The 19,317-nt window shown below is 33.8% G+C and overlaps 2 protein-coding genes across 2 annotated transcripts; both read right to left on the bottom strand.

Moving 5' to 3' along the window:
- Window positions 1–395: 395 nt before the first annotated feature.
- On the bottom strand, window positions 396–2,291 carry LOC143576603 (kinesin-like protein KIN-12E). Its single transcript, XM_077060656.1, has one exon. The coding sequence runs from the start codon at window positions 2,289–2,291 to the stop codon at window positions 396–398; it is 1,896 nt and encodes a 631-aa protein (XP_076916771.1).
- A 1-nt stretch (window position 2,292) lies between these two features.
- On the bottom strand, window positions 2,293–16,690 carry LOC143576602 (kinesin-like protein KIN-12E). The gene is made up of 19 exons (XM_077060655.1): window positions 16,502–16,690; window positions 16,070–16,309; window positions 15,922–16,008; window positions 15,712–15,825; window positions 15,483–15,575; window positions 15,260–15,349; window positions 15,093–15,163; window positions 14,939–15,013; window positions 14,746–14,833; window positions 14,025–14,083; window positions 13,620–13,683; window positions 13,348–13,413; window positions 13,024–13,182; window positions 12,834–12,938; window positions 11,936–12,171; window positions 11,785–11,854; window positions 11,627–11,683; window positions 11,472–11,531; window positions 2,293–2,407 (listed from the first exon to the last, which is right to left on the bottom strand). The coding sequence occupies exons 1-19, from the start codon at window positions 16,688–16,690 to the stop codon at window positions 2,399–2,401; spliced, it is 1,932 nt and encodes a 643-aa protein (XP_076916770.1). The 3' UTR covers window positions 2,293–2,398.
- Between the last annotated feature and the right edge of the window lie 2,627 nt (window positions 16,691–19,317).

The following is a 19,317-nucleotide window of genomic DNA, read 5'->3' as shown; positions in this document are numbered from 1 at the left end:
TTATTTAATCAAGAAACCGAATTAGTGTATTAAAATTAGACTATTTTCTTAAGTACAAACCATTAACATTTATCCCATTAAAAAACAAAGGGAACAAACTGAAACCCAAAATCCAAATTGATAAACACTGATTTTGAAAGCCAAAACCAAACTAAGTTAAACTTCATTTTTGACCATCTTGAATTTGGTTAAGTTTGTTTTCACGTTAGATTAAAAAAATAATCAAAACCCGAACCATATAACACCCTTAAATCCAATAAAAACAAAAAAGGAAATACAAAAGCATGATCACACCCTTGACATTAAAAGTAACATTACAGTGTTAATCCCATAACATGCAACTCCAAGAGAGAATTAACATGTTATAATATAAAACTTAATAAAACACACTAAAATCAAATTCCAGCTTTTAAATCCTTAAGACATGAACATATGCTTTCAAGTTGCTCAACAATCTTTTCAAACAACCAGCCTCCTCTTGTTTCCTCAACCATATCACTCACTTTCTGCACACAAACACTTCTTTCAACCTCCAAATCCTCCAACCTTTTCACACCCATCTCTATTTCTTCACTCAAAATCAGTATCTCTTCATCTTTCAACTTTCCTTGAAACATGCTTTCTTGAAATTCAAGAAACAAGTTCTCAAACTCGGCTGTCCCGTTTTCTTTCATCTCTAATAGCATCTGCTTCTCTTGAATGTTACTTTGAAGCTTCATCTCGGTCTCCTCCGTTAACTTTGACAATTTTTGAATTTCTGACTCGATCGCCTTCTGTTTTGTATCCAAATCATGTGACATTTTCATTATTCTTTCATATTCTGATTTAACGGTCGCGAGTTTTTCTTGATCTTGCTTCATTTCAATCTGCAGTTGCGTTTTTTCCTCTTCAGATTTGAGTAATTCCGTTGCTTTACCTAACTCCCACTTCACATTATCGATAGCAAGAAGAACTTTGTCACTTTCACGTTTTTTTACTTCTTCAATCCTTACCTTTAATGTTGCTATATGGTTCTTTAACTCAGCGTCTGATTGTTTAATCTTTGACAAAGCACGCTCGTTTTCTTCCTTGACAGTCAAAATACGGATCAACACGTTTTTCTTTGACTTTAGATGAGATGATGCAGCGTGTGCTTTGGCTCGGGATTGAGCTTCACGTTGCACGAAGTAATAGAGAGATTTTGAAAAGTTTGACATTGATTGTTTGACTGCACTCATCTTTCTCTGAAGCGTGTTTTCGCGTTCTTTTATATGAGAGGCGACAACATTGGTTGACTTGTGATGTTTCTGTTTGTCCAAAACATCGTCTTTGACGTTTTGTAAGATTCGCGAAAGGCGGTCAATGTCGATAATCTCTCGTTCAAGTGAAGTGAATAAACCGACATTCTCGGAAGATTTAGAAAGCAATTTGTGGACGTTATCCAGCTTTTCTTGAAGATTCTTGTTTGCAGAGACGAGGTCAACTTGAGTTTTTTCATCACAATAAGTCGATTTTTCAACCATCTGTACATCTGGGTCAAAAAAATCACTTGTTTGACTTGAGTATTGACTATGTTCATCGTTCACACTGACTTCAACCAGATTATCATCAATTAAATAATTTATCTGAACTTCACTTCCTTCATTGACTCGGGCACTTTGACTTTTTTGATCGATTGAAGAAAATAATCTTTTTAATTCATCTCGTTCTTGCATTGCCTTTTCATACATGCCAAGTAATCTTTCATTCTCTTCATGCAGTTCGGTTAACTGATGCTCTAAATTCTTATTCAGACTTCTCAATTCAACTTCCTTTTGACCAAACTCGGCTTGATCAACACGATTCTGTTGACTTTTTTCTAGCATTGTGTTTTCATACAATCCAAGCAATCTATCATTCTCTTCATGCAGTTCTGTTAACTTCTCATTTAGTCTTCTCAATTCAACTTCTTTTTGGTCAACATTGTTCTGTTGACTTTCTTGCAATGCCTTTTCATACAGTCCAAGTAATTTATCATTCTCTTCATGCACTTCAGCTAACTGCTGCTCTAACTTCTCGTTTAATCTTCTCAGTTCAGTTTCTTTTTGAGCAAGCTCAGTTTGGTCAACACTGTTGTTATGACTTTCTTCAATTCGGTTAATGTTTTGTTGACTGTCGGCAACTGCATGATCATAAAGTTCAATGAGTTTATTGTTGTCGTTGATTAGCATTTTGAGCTTCGCTTTTAATTCGTCGTTTTCTTTCGATAATATGATTGCTGTTTCGTGAGCCTCGGCTTCTCGTTGACTTGCAGCTGCAATTGCATCAACCATGGTTTGTAGCTCTCTTTGATCACTTACATGAGTAACATTAGGTGTGGTTACATGAGTAACATTGGGTGTGGTTATTAAAGGGAACTCAAATTGTGTCTTCTGAGGAGTTACCGGGTCTTACAATAATACCACACATTTTAAACATTAAACAAAATAAAAATGACCATAAAACAGATAAATGAAGCGGCAAAAAGACGGGTTACTAACCATTTGTTAAGAACATTTTTGTCCAGAAACTTATACTTTTAAGGAATGATTAGCTTGTCAACTTATATCTTTAAAGAATAATTACCCGTTTTCGTTTTAAAACACACCCGTCCAACCCACTAGAGATAAAACACACCCCATATCTGTTTTAGCCAAATAATAATAATAAATGTGCCCGTATCTGTTCAAAGAACTGAACGTTTAGTCAACAAATAACTTTGTTCATTTAGTTAAACGAATGCACATAAACACAAGTCTTGTTCAGGAACATTCATGTTGGAATTACGTATGCCCGAGACACATATTTATATTAATGTGGCTAACTGTGTTTGATCCAAGTCGGGTCATACCCAATAACAAGCTAGACAACACCAAATGTATTCTTTTAGTGATTTGATCATTTAAACAAATACCGAACACTACGCGTTTAGAAAATTGGTTTTCTAAACAAACACACTTGAGGATTTAAATAAATTATTTGGATAATTTGTTTATATAAATTAATTATTTAATTGGTTAAATAATTATATATATATGTATGTACATTTTATATAAGTGAGTTTTATAAAATGAATGGAGATGGAGATGTTTTAAATGTTAAAACAAAATAATAAAAAAAAAAAAAAAAAAAAAAGGGGAAATAACAAAAAACGGCCACCCCATGTGGGTGGGTTTTTTGGTCCAATCAATATGCCTTCCTTCCTTTTGGGTCCATGTGATCTCTTTATTATTACCTCCATCCAAGACATGCAAAAGTAATCTTTCATTTTTGAATTTTCAAGTGTGTTGAATCAAGTTACAATCTCTCTCTCTTTCTCTCTAAAACCCACGGCCAAAGTGGGCAGATTTTAGGGGTTTTGTTGAGCTTGTTCAAGTGTTCTAATCCTAGCAATTAATTGGTGTTGTTGCTACAAAGCTTGGGGTATACTAGCTTGAGGGTTTCTACCTTGCAACCTTGCCATTTGAAGACATCATCATCTTCATCCACCTACATCTTCTTCTAAAGGTAAAAAGAGGTACATTTACATTATGTGAGCATTTTTGTTCTTGTAATATTGATCCTTGGCTTTGGGTTTTAGTTTTACATAATGGTATGTTCAATAACAAGTCTTAAAATATAAGCTTCCGTTGCGTTTTCTAGTTAAATGTGGTTAACTTGACTTGATAAACTTGTATAAAACCCAACAATGGCATCAAGAGCCGGTTACAAGGACTTATGCTCCTTGCATGTTCATAGATTTCGGGTTTTCATGGGTGAAAAGGGGTCCGAAATTTTGGTGGATTTTACCCCATGGTTTTGTAAGATCTTGACATGCATGCAAAGATCTTAGGAAACCATTATTAACATTTGGATGTTGAAAATAAAAAATATATATAAAAAAAAAAAAAATTTTTTGGGCCGTAGCCTCTTGGGGGGGGGGGGGGCCGTTTTTTTTTTGGGGTTTTGGGCATTGGTTGCTTAGGTTGCATGCTTAGAACATTTGGTATGTTTGGATGTGTCATAACCGAAACCTAGACCTTGGATGTGTTGATTGTTGTTTGTGTATGTTGATTATGTTTATTATTCAATATGGTTGTAATAATTCATAATCTTAGGCTTGTGTAATTTATTTATTCATAAGTTGGTTTGTAATAAATAGATTAGTTGCATTTTCTTTTTTTTAGAAAAATATGTATTAGGATACATTTTGTAAAAATTGAAGATGCAAGAATTGGTGGATTTGGGCCTTGGACCGAAATTTTGGGCTTGTTGGGCCTCACCGGCCCATCATGGGATTCAAGCCCATTAGGCCCATAAATTTCACTCTTGGGCCCAAGAAGACTTTTGGGAGTTTGGAGCCCATTAACAAGCCCAACAAGAACACAACAACTTGGAGAGGATACTTGAAGCATTTGGATGCAAGATCAAGTGGGAGTCAACATTCCATCCTTGTGTCATGTTTTGTCCCTTAGGTGTGACTTATGACCTATACTTGTTTCGGCTAACAAGTATGGTCAAACTTAGCGGTTCTCGGTTATGACTATATTTTGCATGTGTTTGCTTGGTTGTTTGTTTTACTTATTGTAATGTGTGGTTGATAGATATTAGGATATCCAAACCGTCACATAGGAACGACAACAAGCATAAAACGGGTTCTAATATATATTTGGTAATATCGCGTCAATTAGTTTAATTAAATGGGTTTATTAAAACTAAGCGATTACTCACATATAATAAAATTGGTTTTATTATAACTAGAACCTTGAAAATTGGTTTTCAAAATCGCCATATTTCTAAATGCATGTTAGGATATGGCATAATGTTTTTCAAACTAGAATATTGGAAAACTTAAAAATCCCTTTTTCATAATTACCAAGGAAACAAGTCTAACACCATCCTTTTGTAAGACACTTAACGTATTAGGAAACTTTAAATGGGATAAAGGTCACCTAACCATTTTAGAGCAAACTAATATACTTAAGGTAATATTAACATATTTGTGGGATAAAGGTCACCTAACCACTTGTATGTTAATCTTACATGTTTTTACAAGTAGGACGACTTGAATTGGAAACCATGTGATAAAGGTCACCTAAGCATGGGGTCCAATGGTGTTGATGGGATAAACATGCCAACACGAAATAAGGATTTCGAATGGTCCCATACCTCTAGAAGTTGCAAAGGGTTGCAATCGTCAAGGTTGACTACCTTGTTAAATCAAATAACGGGATAAAGGTCACCTAACCGAAATTTGATTTATCGTTGGATTCTAGAATTTAATTATTATTTTAAATTTTGGAATAAAAGGGTATTAATAATTAAATTGTTTATAATACTAAATAAAACTTTGTTAAAATTTTGTAGATGGCCGCTAACAATGCAAACACCTCTACCCATAACACCCGTAACCTATCCTTAAGAACCATCCTTGAAAAGGATCGTCTAAACCATAATAACTTTATGGATTGGTATCGCAACTTGAGAATAGTTCTCAAGCAAGAAGAGATATCATATGTCTTAGACGATCCCATTCCCGACGAGCCTAACGTGGAAGATGAGGAGGCTTATTACGATTGGGTCAAGTACACCAAAGATTCGGTGCAAGCCTCTTGCCTCATGTTGGGAACTATGATTCCCGAAATCCAAAAGGATTTCGAGCATCATGGGGCATACGACATGATAACTCAATTGAAGGAAATGTTCCTTCAACAAGCTAGAGCGGAACGTTTCGAAACGGTTCGAGCGTTTCATGCATGTCGTATGGAGGAAACCCAAAGCGTCTCATCTTATGTCCTAAAGATGAAAAGCTACATTGAAAAACTTCGTAGGTTGAATTGTCCCGTCTCTAATGAGTTGGCTACGGATTTGATCCTCAACTCTTTGACCAAAAGGTTTGAAACCTTTGTCATGAACTATAACATGAATGGGTGGGACAAAAGCATTGGAGAGCTTCACGCAATGCTAAGAACGGCCGAAGCGGGAATGGGTAAAAGGGTTTTACCCGTTCTAACAATCAATGAAGGCAAAAAGGGACATAACTCCAAACCCAAAGCAAGTGTTGCTAAGGGCAAGGGCCACGTCCAAGGAAAGGGAAAGAGGAAAGCCATTACGCCCTACAAACCGAAGGAAAAGAAGCAAAAGGTTGCGACGCAAGATCCATGCTTTGAGTGTGGAGAGATAGGTCATTGGAAAAGAAATTGTCCGACCTATCTCAAAGCGTTAAAAGATAAGAGGGATGCGGAGCAAACCTCAGGTATTATCTTTACTATATATGTTGAACTAAATGTTATTTCTTCAAATACATGGGTACTTGATACCGGATGTGGAACTCACATTTGCAATTTGTTGCAGGGGTTCAAAAGAAGTAAACAACTCAACAAAGGGGACATTAGTCTCTTTATGGGCAATGGAGCAAGAGTTGAAGTCCAAGCTCAAGGAGACTACATATTAAAGCTTCCAAGTGGTTTGGAAGTAATTTTGAAGAATGTTTTGTATGCTCCTAAGTTAAGGAGAAACATTATTTCCGTGTCTCTTTTAAAACAATGTGGCTTTGATCTTAAGTTTATTGATTATGATATTCATGTTTTGATGAATGGCATATTTTATTTTAAAGCTATACCCATGAATGGTATATATGAAATAGATCAAAGTGGTATGTCACATAGTAGTTCAATGTATAATGTCAACACCAAGAAACTCAAGAAAGACTTGGGTGATTCCTATCTTTGGCATTGTCGCCTTGGACATATAAGCAAGAATCGCATGCAAACTCTTCGCAAGAGTGGTATTCTAGAAACCAATGAGTTTGATTCATTTGATGTATGTGAATCTTGTTTACAAGGCAAAATGACAAAGCAACCCTTTAATAAGACTTTTGAAAGGTCAAAAGAATTATTGGGTATCATACATTCGGATATATGTGGTCCTTTTAGACCAATGACTAGGAATGGTGAAAGATACTTCATTACCTTTATTGACGATTATAGTCGATATGGTTATGTGTACTTAATGAAACACAAAGATGAAGCTTTTGAAATGTTCAAAGACTTCAAAACTGAAGTAGAAAGACAACTTAAGACAACAATCAAAGTACTTCGTAGTGATAGAGGAGGTGAATACCTAAGTGGTGTTTTTCAAGATCATCTTAAGAGTTGTGGAATTATTTCACAACTTACTCCACCTGGAACACCTCAACATAATGGTGTGTCTGAAAGGAGAAATCGTACCCTATTAGATATGGTTCGATCGATGATGGCTAGAAGCACTTTACCTCTATCATTTTGGGGCTATGCTTTACTTTCCGCTATTCGCATATTGAATATGGCTCCAACCAAGAAAGTGGAGAAGACACCTTTTGAAGTATGGCATGGAAAGGCTCCATCGCTATCATTCTTAAAAGTTTGGGGTTGTGAAGCTTATGTAAAGCAATACACCCCAAACAAATTAGAAGTCCGATCCACTAAGTGTATCTTTATAGGTTATCCTAAAGATGATTTAGGATATTACTTTTACGATCCTAGTGAGCAAAATGTTATTATTGCTCGAAAGGGTAAGTTCTTGGAAACTAAGTTCCTTGAGGAAGGAACTAATAGTAGAACAGTGAAATTTGATGAGGATCAAGAATCACAAGATGATACACAATTGGTTGATACTAGCACTCAACAAGAGGTTGTTGAAAGTGATCAAGTGGTTGATCAAAACACACAAAACGTTCGCAGATCTGGTAGAATTAGCAATCCACCTGAAAAATATGGATTTTTTGTAGAAGGTTGCTACGTGGTAGATTCGGATGAACCGACCACATACCGTGATGCAATGTCCAAGAATGATTGTGACAAATGGCTTGAAGCCATGAACGTTGAGATGCAATCCATGTATGACAACCAAGTTTGGGAATTGGTTGAACCACCACTCAACTCCAAAGCTGTTGGAAGCAAGTGGGTTTTCAAAAGGAAAACTGATATGCATGGAAACTTGGATACTTATAAAGCAAGACTTGTAGCTAAGGGTTTCACTCAAACTCAAGGGGTTGATTATGATGAAACTTTTTCGCCTGTGGCAATGCTTAAGTCTATTAGGATATTATTTGCCATAGCTGCACATTATGATTATGAAATTTGGCAAATGGATGTCAAGACCGCTTTCCTAAATGGATATCTTGAGGAAGATGTCTATATGGTTCAGCCTGAAGGTTTTGTCGATCCAAAACATCCTAATAAAGTATGCAAGTTAAAGAAATCAATCTATGGATTGAAACAAGCATCTAGAACTTGGAATCATCGTTTTGATGAAGAAATCAAAAGTTTTGGATTCATCAAGAACGCTGATGAGGCTTGTGTGTATAAGAAAGCTAGTGGGAGTATAATTACCTTCTTAGTATTGTATGTCGATGACATTCTACTATTTGGAAATGACATTCCAACCATGGAAAGCGTTAAGGCTTGGCTTGGAAGTAGATTTTCCATCAAGGATCTTGGTGAAGCTGCCTATATTTTGGGAATAAAGATCTATAGGGATAGGTCAAGGCGCTTGATAGGTTTGAACCAAAGTACATACATTGATAAAATCTTGAAAAGGTTCAAGATGGAAAACTCAAAGAAAGGTTTTGTACCTATTCAAAGAGGGACCATATTGAGTTCAGCTCAATGTCCAAGCTCAAAGGGTGAGCAAGACATGATGAAACAAATCCCATATGCTTCTGCTATAGGATCCATCATGTATGCGATGATATGTACTAGACCGGATGTGTCATGCGCTTTGAGCATGACAAGCAGATACCAACAGAATCCAGGAGACAGTCATTGGATGGCTGTTAAGAGCATATTGAAATACCTTAGGAGAACTAAGGATATGTTTCTGATATATGGATCTGGTGAGGAGGAACTCGCTATAAAAGGTTACACGGATGCGAGCTTCCAAACTGATCGAGATGATTCTCGATCACAATCTGGGTATGTGTTCACTCTTAATGGAGGAGCTGTCTCTTGGAAGAGCTCAAAACAGGAAGTGGTAGCATTATCCACTACAGAATCAGAATACATCGCCGCTTCATTGGCAGCTCAAGAAGCTGCATGGTTGAAGAAATTCATTACTGATCTAGGGGTGGTCTCTTCCATTCAAGACCCCCTAGAAATCTTTTGTGACAACGAGGGTGCGATTGCACAAATCAAGGAACCTCGTTCGCACCAAAAGACAAGGCACATAGAGCGGAGATTCAACTACATAAGGGATGAAGTTGAAAAGGGAAAGATATGTATTCGCAAAGTTGGAACTGATCAAAATCTTGCGGATCCATTCACGAAGCTCCTAGAAAGACCTAAACATGAGCGTCATGCGAGTGGCTTAGGACTTCGATATTCTAGTAATTGGATTTGATCTATTTTGTATTAAAGTTTAAAAGACTTTTGTAATTTAACTCTTTTATATGATTATGGAATCTTGAGTTAAATTCTAATTTTGCATGTTTAATCCATGAATAAGTTATCTTATTCTAAAAGTCCGTAGTCGATCACATTTGTGGGAACAAATATGAAGCAAGACTATTATGAACTAGGTTTGGTGGATATTCATAAGAAATGAATATGGAGCATAGGTTTGCTGCCAAAGTTCATAGATATTTGTGGGATACAAATATTGGACTGACCCGCTCTCAATATTACTACATGGAGTCGATTGACTTGATCATTAGTAATCTTGAGTAAAGGAGAATTTCATATTATCCTTAGACCTGAGATGTATATTGGGTCTTGATTTTCACCGAGTATTACACTTTGACTCTCCCCTTCGCTATTCGTAAAAGATGGTACATAAGGATGAGCTCGGGTGGAGTATAAAGTGATAGTGAGAGGCGTATACAGTCAAGACGGAATTTGTTCCTCTTATGTGTTGAGAGTTTAGATGTCTAAGGCCTGATAAAGTTGAATTGTAAAGAGAATGATCACCTATGTCTCTTAGATCCAACATGACATCTAGTAACAAAGGGATATAATGATAGATTCACCTAAATCATATCAAGTAAGGGACTTGAAGGGATGATGTTATTGAATGGCACTTCGTCAAACACATTAGGGGTGGTGAACTGTTGTTAGGCGGTATTCACCACTTGCATTAATTTTCTATGTATCTCGTGCAAGTGGGAGATTGTTGGAATTACGTATGCCCGAGACACATATTTATATTAATGTGGCTAACTGTGTTTGATCCAAGTCGGGTCATACCCAATAACAAGCTAGACAACACCAAATGTATTCTTTTAGTGATTTGATCATTTAAACAAATACCGAACACTACGCGTTTAGAAAATTGGTTTTCTAAACAAACACACTTGAGGATTTAAATAAATTATTTGGATAATTTGTTTATATAAATTAATTATTTAATTGGTTAAATAATTATATATATATGTATGTACATTTTATATAAGTGAGTTTTATAAAATGAATGGAGATGGAGATGTTTTAAATGTTAAAACAAAATAATAAAAAAAAAAAAAAAAAAAAAAAGGGGAAATAACAAAAAACGGCCACCCCATGTGGGTGGGTTTTTTGGTCCAATCAATATGCCTTCCTTCCTTTTGGGTCCATGTGATCTCTTTATTATTACCTCCATCCAAGACATGCAAAAGTAATCTTTCATTTTTGAATTTTCAAGTGTGTTGAATCAAGTTACAATCTCTCTCTCTTTCTCTCTAAAACCCACGGCCAAAGTGGGCAGATTTTAGGGGTTTTGTTGAGCTTGTTCAAGTGTTCTAATCCTAGCAATTAATTGGTGTTGTTGCTACAAAGCTTGGGGTATACTAGCTTGAGGGTTTCTACCTTGCAACCTTGCCATTTGAAGACATCATCATCTTCATCCACCTACATCTTCTTCTAAAGGTAAAAAGAGGTACATTTACATTATGTGAGCATTTTTGTTCTTGTAATATTGATCCTTGGCTTTGGGTTTTAGTTTTACATAATGGTATGTTCAATAACAAGTCTTAAAATATAAGCTTCCGTTGCGTTTTCTAGTTAAATGTGGTTAACTTGACTTGATAAACTTGTATAAAACCCAACAATTCATTCATTTAAGTTTGCCCCTTTATGATCGTTAGTTTAATTAAGTTTGTTCTTTACGTTGGTAAACATATTCATTAAAAATTTGGTGGCCCAATACAACTTAGTATAGTTTTAACAACTTTTTAGGCCCAACACATTGTTGGTCACATTACTTTTAACTAGTTTCACCTCAGTTAGCTTCGTTCATTTATGTTCATTCATATTCCATTCGTTTATAAAGACGCATAAATGAACACAAACATGCTCATTTTTTTAACAAATGAACACGAACAACAAAAACCCTGTTTGTCTAACTGTTTCTTGTTGAATCGTTTGTTTGATTGAAGTTACACAAACAAACACGAACACGCTCCGTTTGTGTTCGTTCGATCCACTTACTACCGTCGGACCCGTTTATTAGTAATGGGTCAAAATTACATGAGAAATAGAATTTACCTTAAGACTAAAAAAGTCACCGTCCCTTTGACTGTCCAGCATAAAGTCAAAACTTGATTTCTGGTTCATTGGATACAAAATGATGATGTTACAATATTCCATTTTCTTTATAATAAACATAGCATATGATCAAAGTTTACAACTCAAAAATATACCTTGGCAGGTGTAGGCTGTGTTTCGTGCATAAGTTTCCAGTCAAGCGCCTCAAGCAACTGCATATTATGCAACACCGTTAGATAAGTGAAAAATAATACTAAAAAAACAAATATAAGTAAAGTCAACGTAAGTCAAATACTAGCCAGATGGACCAGACCTTATTCTCAAGTATCGTGATCTGTTCATTCATCCTTTCCTGTTCACCTTCCTCATAAAATGACTTTAATCTGCATTTCAAACCATGAATTTAGTAAAACTATCATTTCATTTAAGAAAAATAAGAATTCAGAAAATCTAAACAAACACACCTTCTGATTTCTTCTTTTAGTCTCAGATTTTCCATTGCAAATCGTGTGACTTCTTGATTTCTATCAACTTGTGAACGTAAGACATCAAGCTCCTTTAAATGTTCTTCTTTCTCTTTTAATAAATGTGGCTCAGCAGATATTTTCCCAGATGCAACACCTTCTAGCCTTTTTATTGCAGCCTCACGAAACCTTAGTCTCATTTTTAAACCTTGTATCTCATCTTCCCTTTGTTTTGCCTATTTTTCCCAAAAAATTGAATTATTGAATGTTTTACTAAAAATCATACAGATAACAAAATGGGATGTCAAGGATTATATAGAAGATTAGATTGTCAAATACAAAAACAGAATTTATATTACTTCAGTAACAACATAAACTTTTGCGGTTTAAAAAAGATAACAGTATAGCTCGTTTTTAAAAAATGATTTCAGAGGGTTTACACGTTAGAGATAAGGAAGTGCATAAAACCGAAATAACCAACCCCCAACCAAAATGCCCGTACCCAACCCAAAACTGAAAGTATGGTTTTATGTTTCTTCAAAAACTGAATCTCTGGTTCGGTTTCAGTTTCACATGAAACAAAAGCGTTTTACACTCAAAGTTTCAAGCGCAAATTCATTAATTGGGGCCATTTTCCCCTAAAGTTTCAAGCCTAAATGGCAAAACTAAAACAACCAAAACCGAACAGTTTACAGAACCCAAAAATCAAACTTTTGGTTTTATGTTTTTCCAAAAACTGAAATTCCGGTTCGGATTCAGTTTTGACATTTCAGGCTCAAATCAATTATGTTGGGCCCTTTGTCTTCAAGCCCAATTAGCAAAACTGAAAATACAGAAACCGAATGGTCTTCAGGAACCAATTTTTTGGTTTTCGGTTCAGTTTGATCTCAAAGCATACCAATTGTAAAGCAGCCTGACTTTTAGCAGTAAGTGCCTGCAATCTGATGTCTTTATCTTTTACCCTTCTAAAAGCACCAACAAGAGCTACTTCATACTCTTTTTTCTGCATTAGAGACAGGCTTTTTTAAGTTCATAATTCAAGCAAAAATGCTAAAAGATTGCTTAATTAACTATATATGAATTAGTACATTTGATATTCGTTTAACAGCAGTAACTGGACTGAATGATCCTTGAATCCCCTCCCACTTGAATGACCCCGGAGATCCAGGAAAAGACACTGTCCAAGTATCATCTCCATTGTTCTCGGTTCCTCCATTGATCACATTTTGCAAACGAGATACTTCGTTCTGATACAATTTCGAAACAATAGCATCACATTGACATTTATAAATTCAAAAGCAGCAAAGGCTCTGACTATATAGTGTAATATTTGCAATCAAAGAATATGTTAATATCAAATTTCAAGCAAATTTATGGAGAATGAGAATGAAAAAAAAGGATGAAAGTAAGACCTTCAGTTGTTGAATCTGCGTCCTCATAGCAAGAACATCTCCAGAAGCATCTTCATTTATGGTAGCCTGCAGTTATAAATTTATAGCACTCCAAATCTCAGGTTGGTATGTGAAGTTATATAATTACAGAAGTCCATAGTGATTAGTGATGTTGAATACTAACACTTAATGAGCAGTGTACAGTTTTCGCAAAGATTGAAGTAACAAACTATTTTTACTCACATGATATAAATAAAAAAACAGATGTCTGATATGAATAGGAATTAACGTACATGATTTTTGATGAATTTTGCACGTTGAGCAAACTTGAGTGTGCTCAATGTCTCCAATGAATTGCTGCACCACCATACACGGGTTATTCCAAACACGTACTTATAAAAAGCAATATTTGCGTACAGCAGAAAATAGTAAAAGATACTTTAAGGGTGATCGTGTTCAATTAACTATCTGTATAACTTTTTGCAGTTTTCATCAATCGTGGCACCGGACCTTTTGAAAGTCAACACTTTATAGTAATCACTAGAAATTTTTAAACGTCTTGTAATTGTATGCAGTTGAAACAAAATCATCTAATGATAAACTGAGTTTTAGTTCATTATCACTTCAAACTCTGCATGCTAATTCCAAAAAATAAGAAGTGGCATTATGTAAATCTGTAGTGTTTTAAATGTACTCACCAAGTAGATGGACTGATATTTGCGATTATTGTAGTTTTTGAATTTCCACCTAAAGAATCCTGAAATTCATGCAAATTACAATATTAGTATTACATGTTAAGGCAAAGTGAAAACAAACTTTACAAAGAACGAAGAGAAATTGAACAAGAAGAAAATATACATATTATACTCTGTCCTCATGACAATTTGTTATTTCCTCATTATATCTTATGCAAAAAAGATCGACGTTCTACAACCAAAAGCACTAATAATCTAAATTTTTCACCAATTTGCTAAGCAGTTAATGCGGAAAAATATCGGATATCGGTCAAGGACCGATATCTGAGATATTAGTTATCGCAGTGAGATATCGGTAATTTTAATATCATGAAACATCCATATATATAGCAATTTAACACTAATAATTGAGTATAGTCTCCTAAAATTAACAAATTAACCTTTTGCAAATTGCAAAACACTAACAATCGTAGCAAGTAAGGACTGAGTAAGACTTAAAACACTAACATTGAACATTAAAAGTTGATAATTAAGACTTAAAACACTAATATCAAGAATATCGGTAAAATATTAGTCCAATAACGGTCAATATCATTGATATTATCGGCACCGATATTTTGATTTATATATCACTAAGGGACCGATAACCGATATATCACTGATATATCGGCGATATCGACTGCATAGCCGATTTGTATAAATGTGTTAGTGAAGCATAACAAACCTGAAGTAAAAATGTGAGTTTGGAATCCCTATATGGAACATGAGGATTTTTCCCATTTGACACACTGACAAGATTCATGATAACAAGTCTGCATATACAGTAGAAGAAACAATTTAAGTTTAATATACAGTTATTAGAGAATATGTATTTTATCAACTTAACGACGTGCATGATTGAAAACGTATATAAATACCCTAGAGTTGAGAGTGATTTATTTATATTGGTTGCCTCTTTTAAACGTTCTCCTTCAGCACCAGAACTCTTCTGCCTGCATTATGGCAAACTCTTTCACCTAGTCTAGATCCTAAAAATCTTTGAATTATATAAAAATTTTAAATTCTACCGACCTCTCAGATCCTGCCAAATCCACAAGATTCAGACGAGCAAATCGATGATGTGTCACACCTTGAGAGACCCACTATAATCAATAAAATTAGTTAGAACTGAAAATTAATCATTAACAAGAGTCTTATATTTCATCATCACAACAATACAAAGGAAATGAGAGACTAACTTTGCTTTCTATTATACAAGTAAACACGCTATGAGAGCGACTGCTAGCACGATTCATGTTTGTAGAAGCAACCTTTCTGTTTGCAGCACCCTGAAATACATTTTAAGATAAGATAATTAACCTGCAAATGAATGATTCTATCTAAACTTGTGATTAGAAACATAAAATATGAATAACAAAAATGATGAAACAACCAACTTGTAAGTTAGAACTTAAAAAAAACCTGAATAAGTTGTTGAATAACGTCTCTAGCACTGGTAACCTCAATTTCCTTGAGATTATCAACAAATATCCCTTTCTTAGTGTCTTCTCTAATCTAGAGATAACAAAAAAAAACATTTTTGTTAGTATAAATATATTTCAAGTTAAATGTATCATGTCCTGAAAATAATAAAGCAATAGCAACCAAATCAATGTCAAAGGTAGAGAAATAAAATTAAAGTATATGTGACCTGCAAGTTGGTAGATGATGGATCTAGCAAATCAAGAATTTGCTCGTTATATATCTCTAAAAATGAGCATTTGCAAGTGTAGTGTATTTTTTCTTCTCTCCGAGCCTCCCTTTCCTGCAACAAAGCACATTAGCGTATAAACAAGTAAAATGAGTTAAATCTTATAAAAGTAATTACTTTTTGAATTCGTGTAAATAGATACTCAAAGACCCTGGGTGTCATCCCTGAGTTGACACTGTGTCTTCTAGACCCCCCATCGATGTCCCCAAGCATTGTATGTGTTTTGCCACTACCAGTCTGTACATAAGCCAATTAAAATGATGTTCCTAAAAAGTATACTAAATAAGAATAAACTCACTTGACCGTATGCAAACATGCAACTATTGTAGCCTCCCATGCAGTTTTCCACCATGGGTACACCAGCAACTTTGAATAGCATTTCCTGAGTAACATGTTCATCAGCAACATGGTCAAAGGTAAAGTGGGCTTCAGGTGGGCCAGTCCATGTTATAGTTTGACTGCTGCCTTGCCTGACACATCTACATGGTCCCTGTACAGCAATCTCAGAAGTGCTGAGAGGTCGTACTCGTATGATAACCTGCATTCAAAACATCTCAATCTCATATTGTGATAGATAGATAGATAGATATAAACAAGCTAAGGCAGGCACATTTTAGTCAGTAATAACACTAGCAATTCATTCGAGGTTGATTAAAGAAAGTTATAGTAGAAACTAAAAATCAAGTAATCAATGTGATTAGTGAAATTGAAAACCCTAAAGGATTGGTACCTGAACATTATGATCTTTCCAGAAGGCAGGATCCTCTCGGAACTCAAAACTATCGTTGAGATTAACCGCAACAGATGAATAGTCACCGCGGAAACTGGACGGAGTTTCCTTCAACATCACCGGCGGATGCTGCGATGATGATGATTCGGACGGCCGATTGTGGTCTGAATATCCAAATCGAGTCTGCATTCTCAGAGTTGAAATATTTTGAATCAACCGAGGCCGCCTTCCTTGTCTGCTTGCTTTATTCAAATTTGTAGAATAGAGAGTATATGTATTTAGTCCTTTAACTTCTAACTTTGCTTACTTTTTATCCTTTTCTTTTCTTTTAATATCATCACTAGGTTACTGTCTTACTGATACGGGTGGAAATATAGAAATCGTCAACTAAAGACATATTTAAGGTGATTAAAGTTTGTTTAATATGTTTATGTGGAGAATTATTTGATATAATTGCAATTCATATTCCTATGTAAACAAAGTACTTAAAAACATAAACTTACTAAAAAATAAGATTTATAGGACATTGTTTGGAAACATAATTTAAAACTTTAAAAATTACAACTTCATAAGCTGCTAAATATTTCTTTATAAATCATATTTGTTGTCTTGTTTGTAACTTTACATTTCTTTTCCAAAATATGCATTTTAATACAATATCTACTATTCATTCTTGAAAAAGTAACATATAGTTGTCCGTAAGTAAAAACGGGTCTCTCAAGTATATTCCAACTTTTGCTAGAGATCTGCTTGAGTTGTTACAATTATATCGCCCTTATTTATTGTGTCACCAATATCACAACGATTAACGCTGCAACTTAGAAGTTTTTGGCAGGTTGTAAATCCTTGCATCTTTTTTACTTGTTCCAATAATGCACAACTTTAAATCCATATCGAGATCGTTTTTTAAACAATCACTTACCATCTGATATCCTTGAACCAAAGGATTTTGAGAATCCAACATTGTCTTCAAGTAATTTATTATTTCTGTATATAACATTTCCGAACTTATTTCTGTGTTGTTGCGTAAGAAAATGGTTATGTGTTAAAAATAATTTAATTAAATTACTTATAATTTAGATTGTTCATAAAAATAATAAATGATGTTTTAAATATCCCCTTTGAGTCATGACAATTATGATATATAATACGCAAATTCAGTTATTTTATATTATAATATTTATTTATGACTTTTTAGTAAGGTTTTATATATTTATGCACTATTAATTCAAAATGGCAAACCAAAATTTGGTGTGATTTATTTCAAAAATAAAACATTCATACAGATATTATTATATTACATTTTGTGTGTATAAAAAAGATATTTAGGAAAATAAACATTGTCACGGATTTAAAATATAAATTTACAAAGACTAAGATTTTGTTGTAAAAAATAAATTATCTTAAAATAAAAAGAGAAATGTTCAACACGTGTTAGTAAATCAAAGAATCATTTACCACACAGGTGGAAAATATATAATATGTCATATATATGCACATGTTACACACTATAATGAATTGTAACAAGTTGTATTTATAAGAAAAAATATAATACTATATGAATTATACGGTATTTATAAGAGTAAAATTACAAGTTCGATCATCTTTTTAACTTAAACCATGAACCAAAATAATACACTAAGAAAAAAAATGCAAAATCTATTTAATTCATATGCTGCATGCCCAAAAACCTTGTAAATTTAAGAAAAACGTTCAAAAATATATCCTTTAATATGTTATAGGTTAGTGACCCGTGTACTAAACAGAAGAAAATTATATAAAAAACGCCAATTATAAATATATGATAATATATTGTAAATTTTGTATTTATATGAACGGATAATTTTATATAAATGTTATGTTTTTTAAATGTATCCATAAATAGAATGTATAAAAGCCATACCTAATAATTATAATCTTATGAAATTATTTCATTTACTGAACTACTCACTAAACTTTCTTTGAAAATGATCAAATAAGAATGCAAGTATTGTTATGATCCTTAAACTCTTCTTGTTTTAGCCTATCACATTAAAATACAATCGCAGAAAATAATATAAAGATACTCAATTGAATGTTTATGAATCCACTTGTTGACACCATTAACATAAAAAGAAAAAAAAATCAATCACAAAGTAAAATATAAAATTAGAAATAAAAAATATATGTGTCAAAATTTGAGAAATCTTAAAATGACTTAATAATTTGATTAATTTTAATTTGTCTGAAAGTATTAAAATCTCGTAACAATAATATGATATAGGACGTATATAAACGTATTAAAATACAGATATTCAAATATTGATATTGATATGTAATTAAGGAAATCATTATTGTTAGTCAAATCAACTATTAAATGTTTATCATAATCATATTAATTATATATATATACCCATAAATAACTATATAATTATGGTAATCTATACATACTATTAAAGCAAGGAACAATTTCCACATAGCACCATTCTAGGGTGTCCACATAGAATGTCACATCAACTCCATGTCATCCATTTCCTTTCTTAAGCATGCCAACTCAGCAATTAAACAATATTTAACCCATTAACCCATTTAAGCACATTTTCTTGCGGGTTTTGGATATGCCTTTAACCCATTGACCCGTTAATTAAAATACTATATTTAAGTATAATTTCGTCTGCGGCCACTATTCAGAAACTCTAATTGCCTCTCTAAGCCTCTTATTTCCGGTTAATATTTCCGATTCAAGGTAAAGTTATATAAAATAATTTCCGGCAACCTTATTAATTTTTCCGGTTATTCTTTCTTCTAACCTTTTTATGTTTTTTTTCATTGTTAAC

The sequence above is a fragment of the Bidens hawaiensis genome, unplaced genomic scaffold (genome assembly GCF_021521415.1).
Source record: "Bidens hawaiensis isolate Kalapana, Puna unplaced genomic scaffold, B.hawaiensis_p1.1 tig00028245_1, whole genome shotgun sequence".
Classification (NCBI taxonomy): domain Eukaryota; kingdom Viridiplantae; phylum Streptophyta; class Magnoliopsida; order Asterales; family Asteraceae; genus Bidens; species Bidens hawaiensis.
Note: the sequence above shows the minus strand (reverse complement) of the source record. Positions and strands in the feature narration are given on the sequence as shown.

Excerpts from the sequence above, each read along its gene's own strand:
- LOC143576603 (XM_077060656.1), bottom strand. The coding sequence starts at position 2,291 with ATGGTTGATGCAATTGCAGCTGCAAGTCAACGAGAAGCCGAGGCTCAC.
- LOC143576602 (XM_077060655.1), bottom strand. The coding sequence starts at position 16,690 with ATGCAGACTCGATTTGGATATTCAGACCACAATCGGCCGTCCGAATCA. Across the intron at positions 15,164-15,259 it reads CTTGTATAATAGAAAGCAAA|TGGGTCTCTCAAGGTGTGAC; the intron begins GTTAGTCTCTCA and ends TATTGATTATAG. Across the intron at positions 12,939-13,023 it reads CTGTTAAACGAATATCAAAT|AAAAAAGAGTATGAAGTAGC; the intron begins GTACTAATTCAT and ends TCTCTAATGCAG.